The sequence below is a fragment of the Hirundo rustica genome, chromosome 27, assembly GCF_015227805.2.
Source record: "Hirundo rustica isolate bHirRus1 chromosome 27, bHirRus1.pri.v3, whole genome shotgun sequence".
NCBI lineage: Eukaryota > Metazoa > Chordata > Aves > Passeriformes > Hirundinidae > Hirundo > Hirundo rustica.
The window spans coordinates 2,205,469-2,224,991 of NC_053476.1; the positions used below are offsets into that span (position 1 = coordinate 2,205,469).

The window sequence follows — 19,523 nt, forward strand, 5'->3', positions numbered from 1 at the left end:
GTGAGCACAGGCAGAGGCAGTTATCCGCAGGGATTTGCACAGGGAGATGGGCTTTGGGCAGAGAGAGGCCCCAGGAGATCTCTGGGGATGTGTGTGGGTGCTCAGAGCCTTGTGCAGGGGCAGCTCCAGGCCGGGATGGATCCCAGCCCTGCAGCAGCCCCTGAGGGGGCTGGATGGAGAGGCCCATTTTGTACTGAGCTCTCGCACTGTGTGACTTCTGGAGGCTGGGGAAAGCTGACCTGGGGGAGTGGAACCAGACTTCTCATTGTCCCAGGTGAGTTGTGTCCCCTCTGAGCCAAGGGGGGCTCAGCACAGACAATGCTGAGCTCCAGCTGCACCCAGAGCAGTGCAGGCGCTTTGGGGAGAAATCTGGGTGCAATTTCACCCCAGCAGTTCTGTCTGGGGGCTGAGCTCCAGCAGCAGCAGCCCAGGACAAGCAGGCAGGAGAGGAAAGGGGAGCTGAGCCCCCAGGGAAAGGAAACCTGGGTGCTGAATTGGAAAAGCCCTGGCCAGAGGGGCTCTCAGAGCAGAGCAGAGCAGGAGCCAGCTCTTTGGGCACTGTGCTGGGCAGTGTCCGTGCTGCCAGGAAAGGACAGGGATTTTACAAAGTGCCTGAGGAAGGAATTCCTGGGGTTTTCTCTTTGCCTGCTCTGGCTGTTGCAGTTCCCAAGGCCAAAGGCATCTCCTGGGCCAGGGCTCATCCCCGTGCTCCCAGCAGGAGCCCAGAATGGCTGAGAGGCAGCCTGAGCCCCGGGCTCCTGCAGGAGTGTCTCACACCGGGTGTCCCCAGCACAGCCAAACTCCAGCTGGGGCCAGGGACAAAGCTGCATCTGCTGCCAGGGACGGCTGCTGCTGCTGCTGCTGCTGCTGCTGCCGCTGCTGCTGCTGCTGCTGCCCTCCAGGCTGGCTCCTCTGGCTGCATTCCTGCTGCTCTGCACCCTGAGATGGGAAAGAGAAGTCAAGGCTGTGGGACAGAGACACAGAGGATTTGTGTTTGCCCAGCTGTGGCAGGGCTGGGCACAGCCCGGGGGAGAGCTGCTGCTCTCAGGGGGCTCCCGGGGCTTTTTGTTCGGGCAGGAAATGCTGTGTGAAAGCACCTACAAGGTGACTTTTGGCTCGGGGACCCGACTGTCCGTCCAGCCCGGTGAGTGAGCAGCTCGCCTGTCAGCCCCCAAATCCCTGCCCTGCCCTGGGAATGCTTTCATGCCCCTGCTCCCCTGGCACCTTTGCACCCCTGGGACGCCTTCTGTGCCAGCACAGGCTCTGGGCTGCCCTCAGCGTGCTCTGCCAGGGCTGTGCCCGCACACAGGGAATGTCCCCTCGGGCTCTGTGGGACCATTGCAGAAGTGTCCCCTGTGCCCGGCTGGCACCGTCCTCGGCAGCCCCCCCAAAGGCTGCCGTGCCCAGGGCACAGGAGAGCCCTGCTGGGGTGCCTCTTGTTCCGTGATTCCCGTGGCATCAGCTCCTCCCTTGGAGCCGGGACAAACCCCGGGCTGGGATCTTGTGTCTCTCAAATCCCGGGTTTAGCTCCGGAGGGCGATGCAGGAATGCGCCGGGCACTAATGTGGGCTGGTAATGTCGGGGAGCCTTTCTGTCAGCACAGAGAGCCCTGTGTCCTCTCTCTGGCCATGGAAAAAGCCGTGAGCTGCTGTGCCAGGAGGGTTCCAGGCAGAAAGTTGTCTTTGGCAAGGGGGGAAAGCTGCGAGCCCCAGAAATCTCCGAGGTGCTGAGAAGTGCCGGTGCCCTGAGCAGCCCTGGCTGCTCCTGCAGGGGCTCCAGCTCCTGGGGGCAGCTCTGGGGGAGCCTGGTGTGTGCGGCGCGATGTTGGCACAGCTCAGGAATTCCTGCTTTCCCTTGCCTTTCGGGGCTCCCTCCCAGCTCTGCTGGGAGAGCCAAATGCCCGTGTGGCAGGGCTGGGCACAGCCCGGGGGACAGCTGCTGCTCTCTGCAGCCTCCCGGGGCTTTTTGTTAGGGCAGGAAATGCTGTGTGATTTTACTTCTGGCTTCAACAAGCTCACCTTTGGCTCGGGGACCCGACTGTCCATCCTGCCCGGTGAGTGAGCAGCTCGCCTGTGCCTCCTGCATCCAAAATCCCTCAGTGTCCCCTGAGCTCCGTGTGCACACTGCTCTTGGGTTAATGACAGCCTGGAAGGAGAACGGGGATGCTGCTTCATTCATTGCTGCTGATGTGAAGCTTCGGCAGGGTTTCTGAGATGGGGGAGATTCCCCAAAATTCCCCCTTGCCCAGGGAACTGTGCTTGAAAGCTGGGTTCAGGGATGGATTTTCCCTTGGTCTGGGGAGCAGCGGTGCCTTGGAGCCTCTTGGATCTGACAGCTGGGCAAGGGCTTTGTCCAAAGGCATCTGCAGGGCTGCCAGGGACAATCTGAGATTAAGGGTGTCCAAAATTCCACAGTGCAGAGAAAGCCACCCATCCCCTGAGGAAAGGGATCTGTGCTTTCAGTGGGATCCCATAGACAGTCAGTGGCTTGGGAAACTGGGGTGAAATCTCAACGTAGTTTCACTGTGTGTTGGAAATTTTCCTGGATGCTTTTTGAATTAATACAAGTGATTGGACAAACCTAGAGGGAACAGGATCCACTTTCCTTGCTTTAAAATCTTGGGAAATTACCTTTCTTTCCTTTGGGGTTTGTTTTTGGAGTTATTTGTTTGTTGGTTTGGGGTTTGGTTTGTTCGTTTGTTTATTTGTTTGTGGTGGGTTTTTTGTTTGGTTTTTTTTGTTTTTGTTTTTTTTTTTGGTTTTTTTTTTTTTTTTTTTTTTTGGTTTTTTTTTTTTTTTTTTTTTTTTTTTTAAATCCATCCATGATTTTAGGTAACTATTCCATGAGAGGAATGCTGTGGTGCAATGACTGCTCTAGACAGGTTTGAACGACTGCCTGGCTTCTCTTTTCTTCCCCTGAAAATCCCAGGCTGCAGAGCAACTCCTGCAGAAGCTAAAGCTGGATTAGGCACTGAAATACCCATGGCCCCATCTTTCCATGGAGCAATTTTTGGCTCAGTTTTCAGTGCCTAGCTCAGACAACCTCCGTTTGTGGCTGTGCAACTGAGGGCAGTTTTTGTTGGCTCCTTTCCCACTGTGTGAATGATGGCTACAAAGTGATCTTTGCAAAAGGGACAGAGCTGCTTGTGAAACCAAGTAAGAAACAGGTTTCTATGGATTTACCTGGTTTGTGGTGGGTGTAGGCTTGAACAGCAGAAGGGCTTTGAGCACCATGGCTTGGGAGCACCAGGAAGCAGCTGGGTGAAATGATTTCAATTCCTCTAATCCTTCCTGGCCTGTCTGTGCACCTGGGGTGTGGTGGCAGCTGGAGACAGCGCCGAGAGCAGATGGAAACCCGGTTCCTCTGGGAGCAGGGCTCCATCAGGTCCTCTGCCCACACACCGTGCTCCTGGTGCTCCCCTCTCTTGTGGCCACTCCAGCACAGGCAGGCTCTGGGGCAGGGATCCCATCTGGGGATGTCCTGGCAGGCTCTGCTGTGCCAGCGCTGACTGCAAAGTCCACGGGCTCCTGGTTTCTCTGATGAGGAGCTCCAGCAGGTTCCTGGCTCAAGGGCCGTTTGCAGAGGTGAATGTCCTGCAGTGAAAGCCCCAGGGGAGGCTCTGACAGAGTGAAGCTGCAGGAAATGCCCAGCCCAGGGAGCCAGCTCTGCTCACAGATGATCCCTGCCTGGAAACATTGCTGGCTGCAGGACTTTGCTCCTCAGGGAATGCAGAGGCCCAGGCTGCTGCTACTGAATCAGTGACCAGGAGTGATGGAGGTGCAGGAGCTGGGAGGGGAGGAGTTGCTGTGTGAGCCCAGCATCGGCCCAGAACGGTGCCTCTGGGAGCAGGAGGTGCTGGGGGAACGTCCTGGGACGGGAAAACCCAGCCCAGAGGAGCGAGGACAGGAAAGCTGCATTCACTGCTCTGATAAATCCTCCTGGGCTGTGCTGGAAACTCTCCTTGGCTCGGGATGGAGCTGGAGTGTGTGTGCCCGGAGGGACGGGACAGACAGGGCTGGGAAGGACACGTTGGAGGAGATGGATTCAATCCCTGGGGAATTTTGCTGTCTTTTCTCTGGCTACAGCAGGGCCATGAATTTCCTCCTTGGCTCAGCCCTGCCAGCCCCTGCTCTCTCCTTTCAGCCCAGCACACAGAGCTCCTGAGCCCTCTTGCCCGGGCACAGACAATTCCTCCCGTGGCACCCAGAGCTCCGGGAATGGGGCTGGGAGCTGCCGGCTCTGCCTGGCACAGCCCGGGGAGCTGCTCCTGGGCTCGGCGGAGGAAAGGAGGAATTCCCGCTGCTCCTGGTGGCACCGCCGTGCCAGCTGCCATCCCTGCCGCGGATGGCATTCCCCAGACGCTCCCTTCCAAGGCTGCAGGGACTCTTGGCTCCCTGTGCCCGCTCTTGGTGGGCAGGAGCTGCTGTGCTGCAGGCTCCCGGAGGAGCAGGTGGCGGCAGAGCCGATGGTTTTTCTCGGCCTGGGCAGGGCTGGGTGAGCTCAGGGCAGTACAAACTGCTCCTGGGGCCAGGGCCACGCTTGCCTGTGAGGCCCAGCGAGGCCAGGAGCTGCCCAGTTGGGGCAATTGCTGAGCCCTGCCCTCCCTTTCCACCTCCCCGAGCCCTTCCCTGCAGCTGGCAGGAGTGGGCATCCCCAGGGCAGGGACACAATCTGCTGCTTTGGCCCTTCTTGCCCAGCAAGGGCATCTGGCTTTGGGCTGCACAAAGTGTGCCCGGCTCCAGGGGCCAGCACGGCTCCCAGAGCCACCTCTGAAAGCCCCAGCCAGAGCTGGGCAGTGCCCAGGAGGTCCCTGCACAGGAGCAGAGCCCCTGGCTCTGGGAAAGCCTTGCCAGGGCTGCCACTTGTCTCCCGTGGCTGCTCCAGCTCAGGGAAGGCAAAGGGAGCAGCTGCTGCTCTTCAGACAGGGGCTGGGCAGTGGATGTCGCCTTGCTGCAGGGAATGGCACTGGAATGGAGCCCGTTGTGCCAGGAAGCTTTGCTGGGACCTGGACCTGCAGGTGCTGTGTGCCTGAGATCAAGGGCAGGGCTGGCAGAGGCGTTTTTGCAATGCAATGTGTCAGGGTGTAAATGTGGCAGCCAGAGTCATTTTTGGCAAGGGCACGGTGCTTTCAGTCCTGCCAGGTGAGCCAGCCCTGGTCCTGGAAAGGGGAATTGCTGCGTTTCTCTCTTGCTCTTGCTTGTTTGGAGGGGCTCATGTTTGGGAAGCACAATGTTTGCAGCCCTGCATTGCCCAGAGTCCCTTGGATTTGGGGTTCCCACGGGGCCCCCTGCCCTCTGCTCCGTGCCAGCATCAGGATCCTTTGTTGCAGAGACTCTGATGCCTGGAAGCATTTCCAGAAGGAGGATTTGCTCCTTAGGGAAGGTGCTGTGGGTGTGGTAAGGACACGCTGATGGTGCATCAGTGCAAAGGAGCAGAGGGAGGTTTAGGGGAGAGAAAAAGAGAGATTGATGAGCTTGTGCTCAGTGCTGGTGTGTGCCTGTGGCAGGGGCAGCTCTGGGATTGTGCCAAGTGCTCTGCTCTTGGCCAACAGCTCCAACTCCCCTTGGGCTCAGGGGCTCCAGTGCCCAGGCTTCACTTCTGAGCTTGACAAGCTGGCTGATCTGCCTGACTCTTTCTTTAGACTGTGAGAAGTTTGAGAAGCAGCTCTGACAGTTGTTTAAAAAAAGTGGTGGAGATTTCATCCCCTTGTGAAACTCAAACAGCGAGTCCTGGCTGTTAAAGAATGAGGCTTTTCTCCTTTACCATCTTTGTATAAAGGTTGATTACTGTGGGATAATTGAGTCCTCCTGGAAACTCACCTTTGCGAGAGGCACAAAACTAATTCTGAAATCAGGTACATCTGAAAACAAATAGTTGTTTCACATTATAAGGGCAAGACTGAGATTCTCCTCTCTCCTAAACATTACAAAAATTGTCCAAGAACTTCAACTACATTATGCTAATAGGGTTTGGCTTTCTCCTGCATTCAGAATTGTTTGTGTCTGGAAAGATCAGAGGTATACAGTGGGCAAAATATCCTAATTTAGACTCCAATGGTTGTGACAAGGGTGGCATCTGCTTTCCCCCTTGATCTCTTTTGGAAAACACACATATTTGTGTGGACCCAAAGTTGTGTGAGGTTTTTGTAAGTGAGCGTGTCACTGTGTGAATTCAGGAGCTGGCTGGAAAGTGACCTTTGGGAGTGGGACACAACTGAGAGTAAAACCAGGTAGGTGGAAAACATGAAGGGAGTTATGGATGGGAAAGCCTCATTCCTCTTTCCAGGAAAGCATTGGAACAGCCATTAAAATTCCATTGTTTTTTTTCCTTCTGAGAGCAGCTGGAGGTCAGAGCTTGACCTTGCATCAGAGGAAAAAAAAAAAATCCTCATGAAACTAAACATCTACTTGAGAGGCTGGATTTTCCTGTGCCATTCGTGTCACTGAGAGCTGTGACATTTTTGAGTCATTTTCTTCACTGCTGCAAGTTCCCAGAAACCTCCCAGACCTGCAGACCTCTCACTGTGCTTTTATTTCCATTGTCCAGGGCCCAGGCAATGTTCTCATTAATTCCCAGAGGCTGCAGTTCCTCCTCTGCTGGGAAAACTGGCTTAGCCTTTGCTCTGCTGCTCCTGCTTCTGGCTACAGAGAGGTTTCCATCCAGGTTTGCTCTCCTGGATGGGAAAAAAAAAGAAAACCAAAAAAGTTGAGCTGTAATGGAAAGAGGTTGGAACAGGCAGGGTATTTTTGGTTTGGGGAATCAAGAAATGTGTTTTGAAGCTGTGCAGGAAGGTTCAGGAGGAGATCTCTGCTTTTAATGCTGATGGAAGAATTTTGCTGCGGGGTTTCTTTGCATGGATGAAGGAGAAGACTTTCAGTCAGTGGCCATCTCTGTCCAAACTGAACAAGACCATAAACTAGGAAAAATCTTTACAGGAAATGCAGTTAAAATCTCCAAGGAGTTTACATGGGTAGACCAAGTTCAAAAGAATGTCAAGTAGGACCTAATTAGATAGGAGAGGGCAAAAAAGGGTTTTTGTTTTGAAGGCAAACACTGTGTGAACAACTATGGAAACAAATTCACCTTTGAAAGCAGAGTGCAGCTAAGGGTAAAACCAAGTAAGGCTCAAACCAGTTTCTGCTAAATATTGTAGCTATAAAGAAAGATGCAAAAAGTCATTGTAGTGATAAGAACTGAAGACAAGTCCGCTCCAGAATGTGCTCAATCCCCCTGTCAGTGATCTCTGCCCTTCCTTTCAGATGTCCAGTGTGGGGTCCTGACCACTTCTGCTCAGGACATTTTGTGCCACGGCCACGCCAGCAGGGGTTGATTTTCTCTCTCAGCTTGAGGGTGAGTTTGTGCTCTTGCTGAGCTGAAAACTGCCCTGTGAGCTGTGGCACAATCTCACATTGGCAGAGGGACACAACTTCCAGTTTCAGCTGATAAATTCACCCACTTTCTTGTTAACTCCTTCCATGTGGGGCAAAACGGCCTCGTGCCCAGTGAGAAATTCAGGATCCCCTTCCTGGGCTGATGGTTCTTCAGTTCTGGGGTTCCACATCACCTGCTCTTCCCCAAGGCAGGCTTTGGCTTTGGGCAGAAAGAGCAGTGCTCCCAAACTGTGGCAATTCTAGAAACTGAGCATTTAGGGGCTTAGTATATAGTAATACATGTGAGTCAAGATGGAGGATTTTAGGTGTTGTCTCAGTCATTCTTTTGCACCTTCTTTTTCTTTCTTCTTTATGGGTTTAGGTGTTTGTTTGTGGTTTTTTCTTTGTAATTGGTTGCTAGAGTCCGCATTGCAGACTTCAAAGAGTTTATTCATTGGGTTTAAAATTAAAATAATTTAGGTGGCATTTGATATTTGGACAAGTTGTCCAGGATTTGCATCCACAAGCCCAGGAGTGCTCTTGGCCCCGCAGGCTGTGGCTGAATCCCCCTGGCACCCAGCACTGCCTGCTGGGCTGTGGGTGAGCAGTGCTGCCAGGGGCTGGGGAAGGTTTTTGTTAGGAGAGGAAATGCTGTGTGAACCGAGGATCAGATGTGGACGCGCCTGCCTTCGGCTCTGGAACCAGACTCACTGTCAGGCCACGTAAGTCCAGCGCCGCTGCTGCGCTTGGTGCTGTGCTTGAGCTCATCCTTTGGGCGGCTGCCAGCGGCAGCCTGCCTGGGGCTTTGCTCCTCTCTGTGTGCCCAGAGCCAGGGGTGGGCTTTGCTCTCAGGGATTGTCCAAACCCAGCCTTTATGGCTCTGTGTTTGGCTGGGATGCACCGAGTGGCCACGCGCCCGCTGCCCAAGGCGCCCGCTGCCCAAGGTGCCCGCTGCCCGCGGCCGGGCTGCGCTGTGCCACTGAGCCCAGGGAGGTCCCCAGCCCCCAGGGGAAGGCACTGCCTCCCCTCTGCTGCCCCTCGGAGCGAGGCTGTGGCTGGCCAAAGCCTGGGGGAGAGGTGCTGCTCTGCAGGGCTTTGCTGGGCTTTTTGTTAAGGCAGGAAATGCTGTGAGATTTTGGCTCTGGCTACAACAAGCTGACCTTTGGCTCAGGGACCAGACTCTCCATCCAGCCCAGTGAGTGAGCAGCTTTCCTGGGTGTCCTTTGTCCAAAGTCCTGGAGGTGCTGCAGGACAGGGAGCTCCCAGCTCTGGGATTGTGCCAATTGCTCTGCTCTTGGCCAACAGCTCCAAGTGCCCCTGGGCTCAGGGGCTCCAGTGCCCCTGTGGCCAAGGAACGGCTCAGTGCCTGAGGGTTGCAATCTCTCCTAGGCAGCAATTCTGGGCTGGGGCTGTGCTGGGGCTGGCCAATGAAAGCAATGGCCCAGCTGGAATGGACAGCACGGCTTTCAGGGCTGGAACACCTCTGGCATGGCAAAGATGCCTCCTGGGCTGCAAATCCGGGCTGCTGGGAAGGAGCCCTGTGTCAGGGACCCTGATCCAGGCTGGTTCCAGGGGCTCCTTCCCTTCCCTTTTGCCATTGCAGAGCAAGCAGTCTTTGGGCCAGGGATCCTCAAGTGTTCCCTGAGAGCTGAGGGGGAGCTTCTTCCCATCTGTGCCACCTCTAGTGAGCACAGGCAGAGGCAGTTATCCACAGGGATTTGCACAGGGAGATGGGCTTTGGGCAGAGAGAGGCCCCAGGAGGTCTCTGGGGATGTGTGTGGGTGCTCAGAGCCTCGTGCAGGGGCAGCTCCAGGATGGATCCCAGCCCTGCAGCAGCCCCTGAGGGGGCTGGATGGAGAGGCCCATTTTGTACTGAGCTCTCGCACTGTGTGACTTCTGGAGCCTGGGGAAAGCTGACCTGGGGGAGTGGAACCAGACTTCTCATTGTCCCAGGTGAGTTGTGTCCCCTCTGAGCCAAGGGGGGCTCAGCACAGACAATGCTGAGCTCCAGCTGCACCCAGAGCAGTGGAGGGGCTTTCTGGAGAAATTTGGGCTGTTTTTTGTATTCCAGGGCTATAAGTGGGGGACTTAGTGCTTAACCAGTGTGTACTGGAAATGTGTCTGTGGTGGGGAAAAGAAGTATTGGAAAAGTGACAATTGAAATTCAAGAGCAGGGATGTCTAAGACGAAAGAAGATTTCTTTTATTTGGGACACTGAACCCAGTGGAAAACTTCAGTCCACTCAAAAACAGGGTTAGTGTTTGCAGAGAAGGAGCAAAATGCAGCCCAAGCTGTTGGCAAGAAACAATAGCAGAGGTGTCTGGGTTACTGCTGGGAACTGTAGAACTGGAGCTACAACCCAGGGAACAGAAATGGGAATGACACAAGCTGTGGATCTTTCCTGTTAGTTGTGGGGTTTGGGAAGATGTGTTTGGACCCTCTCTGCTAAATTACACAGGGGTGAGAATGGCACTGCGGGGGTATGGGTTGGATTTAATGGCCTTAGAGGGCTTTTGCAACCTGAACAATTCCATGCTGCTATGATTCCAACGTGGAATCGCTGCAACGTGAAGTGCAGCCTGCAAAGGAGGGTGGACACAGCAAGACAAGAGAGCAGACAGGTGACACAGGCTGGTGACAGTCCCCAGCAGCAGTCAGGAGGCTGTGTGCACGCAGTGATGGACAGATGCTGCCGAGAGAATACACAGATGATGAATTAACCGGACAGAGGAACGTGGCTGAAGAAAGTGCTTATTTATGCTGAGGTGATATCCAGTAACGCTGATGAGCATGTGTGGATCTGCTGGAGGGCAGGGAGGCTCTGCAGAGGGACCTGGGCAGGATGGATAGATGGACCAAGTCCAGCAAGGTGAGGTTTGGGGACAGAATGGCTGGACAGTGCCCAGCAGAAAGGGACCTGGGGCACTGGTGACAGCAGCTGGACATGAGCCAGCAGTGTGCCCAGGTGGCCAAGGGGCCAATCGCTCCTGACCTGGATCAGGAATGGTGTGGCCAGCAGGAGCAGGTCAGTGATTCTTCCCCTGTGCTCGGCACTGGCTGGGCAGCACCTCGAGTGCTGTGTCCAGTTCTGTGCCCCTAAACTTAGGAAGGACGTGGAGGGGCTGGAGCGTGTCCAGAGAATGGGAAACAAGGCTGGTGAGGGGTCTGGAACACCAGTCCTGTGAGGAGAGGCTGAGGGAGCTGGGGTTGTTTATCCTGGAGAAGAGGAGGCTCAGGTGAGACCTCATCACTCTCCACAACTCCCTGACAGGTGATTGGAGCCAGGTGAGGGTCAGGCTCTTCTCCCAGGCAGGCACTGACAATGAGAGGACACAGCCTTAAGCTGCACAAGGAGAAGTTCAGTTTGGATTTCAGAAAAAAATTCTTCACTGAAAGAGAGACTGGGCACTGGGATGGTCTGCCCAGGGAGGTGGTGGAGCCACCATCCCTGGAGGTGTTTAACAAAGCCTGGACGTGGCACTCAGTGCCATGCTTTAGCTCATGAGGAGGTGTTGGGTCATAGGTTGGACTTGCTGATCTCAAAGGTCTTTTCCAACCCAGTTCATTCTGTGATTCCGTGAGCTGCTTCCAATAAAACCTCGCACTGCCATGTTCTCCAGCCTTCACCCAGCAAAAGCACCACCCAGGGCACCATTTTGCAAAGCATTGTGTCACAGTGCACTTCTGCGACATATGGCAAGCTTACCTTTGGAGCTGGAACCAAACTCATGGTTTCTCCAGGTATGTCCCAGTTCCCAGGTGGAAATACTTCTCTCAGCTCAGAAGTTATTTGCCTATTTTGCCACCCCACAATATTTTAGCAACAGGACTACGAGTTTTCAATTGGTCTTAAGAGCAAGTGATTTCCATGGCTGCAGGTATATTCTCCCCTCCCTGTTCCTGAGAAAGAACATAGCAGAGGTTTTACACGTGCAAGAGGATTTGTCTTGGAAAGTCGATGGGAAGCTCCTCAAGCAGAGGAGAGGCAAAGTGGAAGGGTGAAAGCCAGCAGAGACCAGCAAAATGCAGAGGGGAGAAACTGCTTTCATAAAGCTGTAGAAGGTAAAAAGGACTTTTCTTGTATGTGGATAGGAATAGTTGGAGATAACCAGACTCATAACTGGATGTGAACACAAAAAATGCACATATTGGGTCTGTGCTTTGGACCTCCTTGGGCTGTAACTGTAGGGGGTGGGTTTCTGTTGTTATATAAAAAGAAATGTTTGATATATAAGCACAAGGCAGTCAGGGAGCTCAGGGAGCCTGACCTTGAGAATGGCACCGAGTTCACGTCACAGCCAGCTCATGTTGAGTCCTGGGGATTTACCTTGTCCTGCCACATCCCGGTGAAGCTTGGAGCACATTGGAAGTGAGGATCTGGAACTGGTGGAGAACAGCTTGACCAGCCTTAAAAGTGAGGGTGGGATAAATATTTGGATAGAGGAGAAATAGGGCAAGAAGCAAAGCTAATGACTGAATGACTTGGTGGAAGGACGGAAAGGTGACCCTTACAACAAAATATCTTTTCTGAAGAAAAAAAGGTTGGATAGAAAAGTGTGCTTTGACTGTTGCTGCCGCAAATGTATGAAAAAAGCTCCCCCTAAATCCCTACACCTCTTCTCTTGTTGAAACCTTTTGTAAAAGGGGAAGAAAGTAACATGACAAGATATCAATATTTGTTGTAAATGTATCAATTTTCCCAAATTTATTTAAAATATACTTAGGATTGTTTCATATCTAAATTGAGTGAGTTTACTCTTGAAAAGTAATGTTTCCATTTCTCAAAACAGTAGTGATTCTTAAGATAATTTCAACATGATTTTATTCTGAAAGTTAAAAGACAACAACATAGGGAATTAATTCCTTCTGGAAACCTCCGAAGGAAAATTCTCTTATTTTAAATGACCTGGCCTGGCCCTCTACAAAAACATCTGAGAAAAATGAGACTCTCAAGCTCATATGGAGCCATCAGCAAGCTAAAGGAGCTATAAATCAGAGCTCTGAGTTCATGTAGGTGTCTCCAGATTTACAATTATGGCCTTTTCTGTGTGCAGTTGCTCCAGATCTTGCTCTGGTCACACTGGAGGAACGTCCCTCATGCATCCTGAAACCTCAGAGTTTAGTGGCAGAATGAGCAATGATCTTCCTTCCCCAAAGAACTGCACACCAAAAAGAGCTTTCTACTCAAAAACTAACTGGCAATTTTGCTCTGGAATCACTCTTGGCTCATTCAGGTGGCAAATCCAAGAGGATGGGATGATGGAGGTTCCACTGCACCCTCAGTCCCTAGGGGAGCCGTGCAGTAACATTAAATAAATTAATTTTTGAGAGAGGAATCTGGCTGGCAGAATAAATAAATGAGGAATAAGATGGAGAATAGAAGTTGTGGTGCAGTTGGCTTTCTCAAAACAATGGGACAAATATCATTGAGGGGAATATAAAGGAGAGTGTGTTTGTGAGTGCAAAATGCAAAATACCATATGAAAAGAAAGTCAATAGGTGGAAAAGTCCTAGGTGAATGGATCTGCCTGTTCATAGAGATAAACAGGATTTCTTTTGGTGGAGTATTTAATTGCTGAAGGTTCCACTCAATGCTGCTCTGGATATTGTAGAGGCCCGTGCTATTGTGTAGCTATGGAAATTACAAACTCACGTTTGGATCTGGGACGAGACTTCTGGTTTTGCCAGGTACATTTCCCCTGATGTTTTTACTGATTTGCAAGTTTGTTAGTGTACACTAGGATCTGGGGAATGGCAGCTGTCGAAGGCATTGTTGCCCACCTCAGGCAGTGGCATTTAGCTCAGGGCAGCTGTCCAAGCTGGCAGGCTCAGGCTTCCAGCGCTCCTCTTCTGATTGCACTCCTGGGATCAGCTAAGACAAAGCCTGGTTCTGCTCTTCTGCAGTCAGGCACGTGGATTTGTTCTGTCCTAAAGGATCTATCCATGCCACTTCCATTGGCCTCGAGAAAAGCCATGGGTGATATGGAGTTGCATTGAAAAATGGAAATGCATTGAAAAGCCAGGATGTTTATAACATTTACATTGCTGGCCAAGATGTGCACCCACAGCCCAGAAAGCCAACTCCATCCTGAGCTGCATCCTCAGCAGCATTGCCCAGGAGATTGGGGGCTTGATTCTCCTCCTCTGCTCTGCTCTGCTCTGCTCTGCTCTGCCCTGGTGAGACCCCACCTGCGGAGCTGTGCCCACCTCTGGGGCCCCAGGAAAGACAAGGACCTTGGAGTGGATTCACAGGAGTGCCACAAAAATGCTCAGGAGGATGGGGCAGCTCCCCTGTGGGGACAGGCTGAGGGATGGGGTGGTTTAGCCTGGACTAGGCTCCAGAGAGATCTTCTCTCAGCCTTTCCGAACTTAAAAGTACTTACAGACTTCTAAGAAAGATGGAGAATAAGTTTTAAAAACCACCTGTAGTGACAGGGCAGAGAGTAATGGTTGTAAACTAGAAGAGGGTAGATTCAAACTGGAGTTAACAAAGCATTTTTTTTTACTCTGGGAGCGGTGAAATGCCCGCAGAGGTTGCCCAGAGAGGTGGTACTTGCCTGGAAACATTCAGGGTCAGGTTGGGTGGGGCTCTGAGCAATCTTAGTTGAAGTTGTCCCTGGACATTGCAGGAGAGTTGACTGAGATGACCTTTCAAATTCTCTCCCATCCAAACCCCTCTGTGGGTCTGTGATTCAGAAAATCTCCGCTTAGGGAGATCATCACCATTTTAGCTGGTCTTTGTCGTATCAGAATATCACCAAGGAGCATTGCACTACAGCATTTTATATCAGTGTTGGGATGGGGATTGACTGCTTTTAGCTGGGTTACCTGATGCATGGACACCGTGTTAGCCACAAATATCGCAAGGGGGATTCTCTTTGTGACTGGCACTCGCGGCTTTGCTGACTATCACAACTGCAGGAGCGTTTGCAATGCTGGAGGCACTGCAGAGCTGAGAGACAGAGGGTGAATTCCCAAGAAATAAAGTGATCAGACTGCCTGTGAGGCTCCAAGACCTAGACAGAGGCACGGCATGCCACTGAAACCCCTGAGGACACAACTGTAACCGAGGCCAACGGGGTCCTCACAGAGGTTTCCTGGGTCGTGTGAGTTATGGGCGTGGAGAGGGATAAAATTGACATTTGGAAAAAAAGAAAAGGACCTTGTTGGTGATCAAGGCACGTGGGCAGTAAATACTCAGGAGAAAAGCTGGACTGAAAGGCTGTAGCCACAACAGCGTGGCTCAGTGATATGGAATTTTAGGTGATATTACAGGTGGAAAAGCAGATGAGTCCTTGTTTTGCCCCCAAATATATAACACCAAACAACTGTAACCAGTGAATGAATGAACTTTTTTTTTTTTTTTTTTTTAATTTGATCTCTGGGTTTCTGATCCTGATAATTTTCTGGTAGATTTTTTTGGTACTTTGATAGTGTCTTAAATCAGCCTGTTCCATCATTGCTCCCTGAAGTTACCCCCTGCTCTGGACTGTCTGCTGCCAGCATGCATTGCAAAAACTTGCCCACATTTTTGTAGAAGCTGGCAGCAGTGTGCCAGCCAGGGATACACGAAACCCACTTTTGGACCTGGGACCCAGCTTGTTGTCACCCCAAGTAAGCCTGAGCTTTCTGTTCCATATGAGCATCTTTTGTGTATTGGGTAGATGTGATGCCGGTTTCTCTGGTCCTAGAATTGAGAGCCAGACACGGCTAAGGGATAAAAGGGTTTTTATCTCAGTAGTTGATAAGGATCCTTAGGTGCAACATCTCATCAGGATGGAATTCACTGAAATGCACAAGGTAGATTGTATATACAGTTTTATAGATCTTGCAAATTAGCATATCTGACAAAGATCCCCTAATGAGAAGCTTAAATGAAAGCTGTGACATTTCCCTCTTGTAACGTGTTTCCCCCAGATGGGCTTAATCTTGGTTTACAGAGCGTGTTCTGCAGAGAATCTTGGTTTCCTAAGACAGTGTAGGGTTCTCTAGGCCTTTAGGATGTTTGATCTTCTGGCCTGGCAGAAGACCAGGACTGTGCTGAGATATCAGCCTTCAGGAATTACAAGTGTGCATGCTAAGAGTACTGAGAACACATGAAACGTATGTAAAAAGAAAAGGCAAAAAAATCATCATGGCATCAGATGGACCAGGGATTTCATGGAAGAATATTACAACCTATTTTCAGCTTCCCTTGGCAATTGATAATTTTCAGCATGACACCAGCTGGGAATTAAAGCAGCTCAGGATTTCTACTGCAGCTTGTTTGGAGGGGAAAGAAGAAAGGGCACAGGTCTCAGTCTGAAGTTGGAACAGGGTTCAACTCCCCTGAAATCAGCCTCTGGTTGGCTGTCCTTGTAGACTGGGCAGGAACAGCATTCCAACAGCTCCTGCTCTTCCACCTTTATCCTTCAGCAAAGATAAAATTGGGCAGCATGGAAAGCTCAGAGCATCACCATTCACTTCTCACTCTTTCCCACGAATAGATGTCATAAATATACAGAATCTCCAGCACAGGCACCAGCTCATTAAGGACAGAATAACAGGGCTGTGGTTAGAGTAGATGTTATTCACCAAAACTATCTCGAACCTTCATAGCAGTGGGCAAATACACCAAGGAACTTACGGGAACTGAACTGCAGCACCAGAACCGAGGCAGCCGCCGCTCTGAGTAAGAACAGGAAACAAATATTTTGCAAGCCTGCTGAAGCTTCCTGTGAAAAACAGGCTTTATTGGTTTCTGTGCTCAAGATCAAAGCATTGCACAGATTGAGGGGGAGGAAAGCACCCTAATTTGGAGAGAGGTAGATATTTATCTCTTCAGAAAGCACAGTGCAGTGATGAGAGATAAGGAGAGCAGCTTGACAAATTCCTCCTCTTCTCTTCCATTTCCATGTACCCCATGGCAGATCTACCCTGGCTCATCTGTATTTTACACAGGGATCTGTCCTCAAGCTTTTCACCAGCTCCTGCCTTCCTCTCCCCAACAAACAATCACTGTTTCCAGAACACTGGGAGTGTGGGAGGTGAGGGAGTCCCAACAGACATTAGGTTGTGTTTCTGCAGAGTCTCATCAGGGTCTTCAAAGCCAGGGCAAAGCTAGAACAGATGAATTGCAATTCAGGAAATGGGCCAGAGAATGAAGCCTTGGGCTTTGTGGATTATTTTTTTTTCTGAGATGATACTAATAGACAAGTATGGCTATTTCTCCAAGGTGGCAATAGCTGGGAACAGAATGGATGGATAATATTTATTTCAGTGATAAAGAAGATTTTGGGAAACTTTCTAGACTTTTCCCATGGAAAGAAATTAAAATTTCTTCATCTGGGAGCTAAGAAGTCTTCAGTATTTCTACAACATTTATCAGTGAGGCATGTGAAGAGGGAGAAAGCAAAGATTAAGCTCAACTCTCAATCCTACACAGTAACATTTTATCAGTTTATAAATGTGAACTGAAGCTGTCATTGAAATCTGTGAAGGCCAAAGGAAAATGCAGCCACGGGGCTGCTGAGAGCCCCAAACCTGCACTGTGGCTACAGCATGTCTGTAATATTTCATCTAGTCATCATGAGAGCACTGCAGTGTCCGGAACATTTTACTGTTAGCCACGAGTGAGGATTTAGGAACTCACCTTCTCACAGGAACAGATGAAACGTGTGCTTAGAGTGCAAGTTTATAAAGCTAAATATGCAAAAAAGGGGTTTAACCGCAGGCTGTGTTATGGTGTGTGTGGAAAATCCCAGTCTGACTGACTCACTGGCAGAGTTTGAGGCAAGGAAAGAGTAATGAGCTGTGAGCAGGGCTGGAGGAGCTCTGGGTGTGAGCTGCAGCTCCCAGCCCTGCAGGCTGTGCTCCACCATGCTCCCACAAGACACAGGAATGCTGCCTCCTTGCCTCTGTTTTCCCTCTCCCTCCTCCTTGGTGGAAATAAGATTAAGGGTCAGTAGGCTGGTACAGTCCCAGCAGAGAGATCTTAAAATAGATCTCTTCTATCTGCAGTCTTTAGTGCCTCAAGCTCTTCTCTGCAGGGTAAAATTTTGTGAAAAATTTGGTACAAAAGGCGGAACATATTGTTTGCTTCCCCCCTTTTTGTCCCTGAATGCAACCCCCTGTTCCTACTTTGCAGTGGTTTCTTGAGCTCCCTGCTGCAGGAGCACCGTTTGTAGAACTGCTGGTAGATGTGGACACCTTTAAGGTTTAGTGGTTTATCCACTGCCCCCCAGGACACAGCGAGGAAGTGGGATTTTTGCATTTTTTGGTGGATATGACCAAACATTTGCAGAAAAAGCAGAACGGGCCTGGGCTGTCTCAAGAACCACAAAATCGCGGAACGATTTGGGTTGGCCGGGAGCAACGTTCCAGCCATGGGCAGGGACAGCTCCTGCCAGGCCAGGCTGCTCAGGGGCTCTCTCCAGCTGTCACACACGTCCCTGGCTGCACCAGGACAAGGTCCAGAGAGCTGTCACCAAGAGGAATGGCCGGGTTAGGTAGGGACATCCAGGCTGTGGATGTCCACGAGCCTTTTCAGGTGCTCCAGGGATTCTGCCTGGCCGCTCTGTGTCTCGCACACAACACAAGTCAACAGAAGTAACTTCTGCATCATCTGCTGTATCTGCTTGCGTTCTCTGAAGGTGTGCTGTCACCCTGGTTTTTCTGAGTTTTTTAAAGCCTTTTGATTGTTCATAAAATAGAGTCAGACTTTTTGGCTACTGTACAATATTAGGAGCAGTTTCTGCTCTTTCTCACACGTGTAACCTAAACAAATCCTTTGGTTTTCATTCTCTGTCCTTTGTTTGCATATTTCTAACCTGAAAACAATTGTAACTGACAGTTGGTCTGGCCATTTGGCTGGAAGGTGAAAACTCCAGAAGCCAATCCACAGCCAGACCCACAAATGTATAAAAAGTAAGAAATAATCAGGCAGAGGGGCTCTCGGCCTTGGTTCAGCCTTGGGCTCTCTCGGAGGAACTCTCTGCCCTGCGAAATCTCTCGTCTCCGTGTGATTGCTTTGCGTATCCCGATCACAGTGTGCTGGCACAAGATGCCCATAATCAGGCAATAATGGAGAAATCTGCTGTTTTTCAAGCCTTTCAAACCATTTCCAAGTGGCTGCCTGCTATGACTGAAGGAACTATGAGTGTGTCATCTGACCTAATGACTTCTTTTCTCCTCTTGCAGAAGTGACTCCATCTCCCTCCGTCTACAGGCTGACCTCTAAAGATGACCAGGACCTGGAGATGTGCCTTATCACAGATTACTCCCCCGAAAAGCTCACTCTTAACACTGCTGAGCAGCACACGTCCGCTGTCGTGGGGGTGGCAACTCCAGAGAACAGTGAGGAATCCAGCTACCTGTCCACCTTCTGGGCCAGGAGAGATCAGCTGCAGTGTGCTGCCAGTCACGAGGGCTTTGGAGAGCTGGAGGGCGAGGACCCTGAGAGTGGTAATGGCATTTCTGGGGCTCTGAGCGGGGCTGGAGGTGCTCTGGGTGCTGTTGGTGGGAGCAGGACAGGGCTGCAGCTCCCAGCCCTGCAGGCTGTGCTCCACCAGGGTCCCACAAGGCAGAGGAATGCTGCCTCCTTGTTTTCTCCCTCCTTAATCCCTGGTGGAAATGGGATCAAGGGTCAGTAGACTGGTAAATCAAGGGTCAATAGTCACGTTAGAACCCTGGGCACAGAAAATTTTAGACTTTCTGTGCTGACAGGCACTGACCCTCAAGAAAACACTGCGTTTGACCTGAGACCTGGGAGAATGTTACCCTGGTTTTTCTGAGCCTTTTGATTTTCTTAAATAGAGTCAGATCATTTTAGTTACTGTACAATATTAAGAGCAGTTCTACCTTTTTCCCACAGATGCAACATAAACAAATCCTTTGTTTTTCATTCTCTGTCCTTTGTTTGCATATTTCTAACCTGAAAACAATTGTAACTGACAATTGGTCTGGCCACTGAGGCTGAGGGGTGGAAACCTCAAAAAGCCAATCTTCTGCTAGACCCACAAATGTATAAAAAGTAAGAAATAAACAAAGGGGGCTCTTCTCTCCGCTCTCTCAGCTGGGAGCTGGTTTGGAAGGACCTCTGCCTTACGAAATCTCTTGTCTGCATGTGACTGCTTTGTGTGTCTCGGTGACAGGAGAAAGCTTCCAAATTTAAAT

General features: G+C 50.9%; 1 protein-coding gene across 1 annotated transcript in view; it reads left to right on the forward strand.

Moving 5' to 3' along the window:
* The window catches only part of LOC120763919 (M1-specific T cell receptor alpha chain-like), a 144,122-nt gene that overhangs the window by 121,415 nt on the left and 3,184 nt on the right, over nt 1-19,523 (forward strand). Inside the window, exon 5 of the mRNA XM_040087550.1 lies at nt 18,549-18,812. Within this exon, the coding sequence (XP_039943484.1) occupies nt 18,549-18,812 (264 nt within the window). The remainder of the gene's footprint in view (nt 1-18,548; nt 18,813-19,523) is intronic.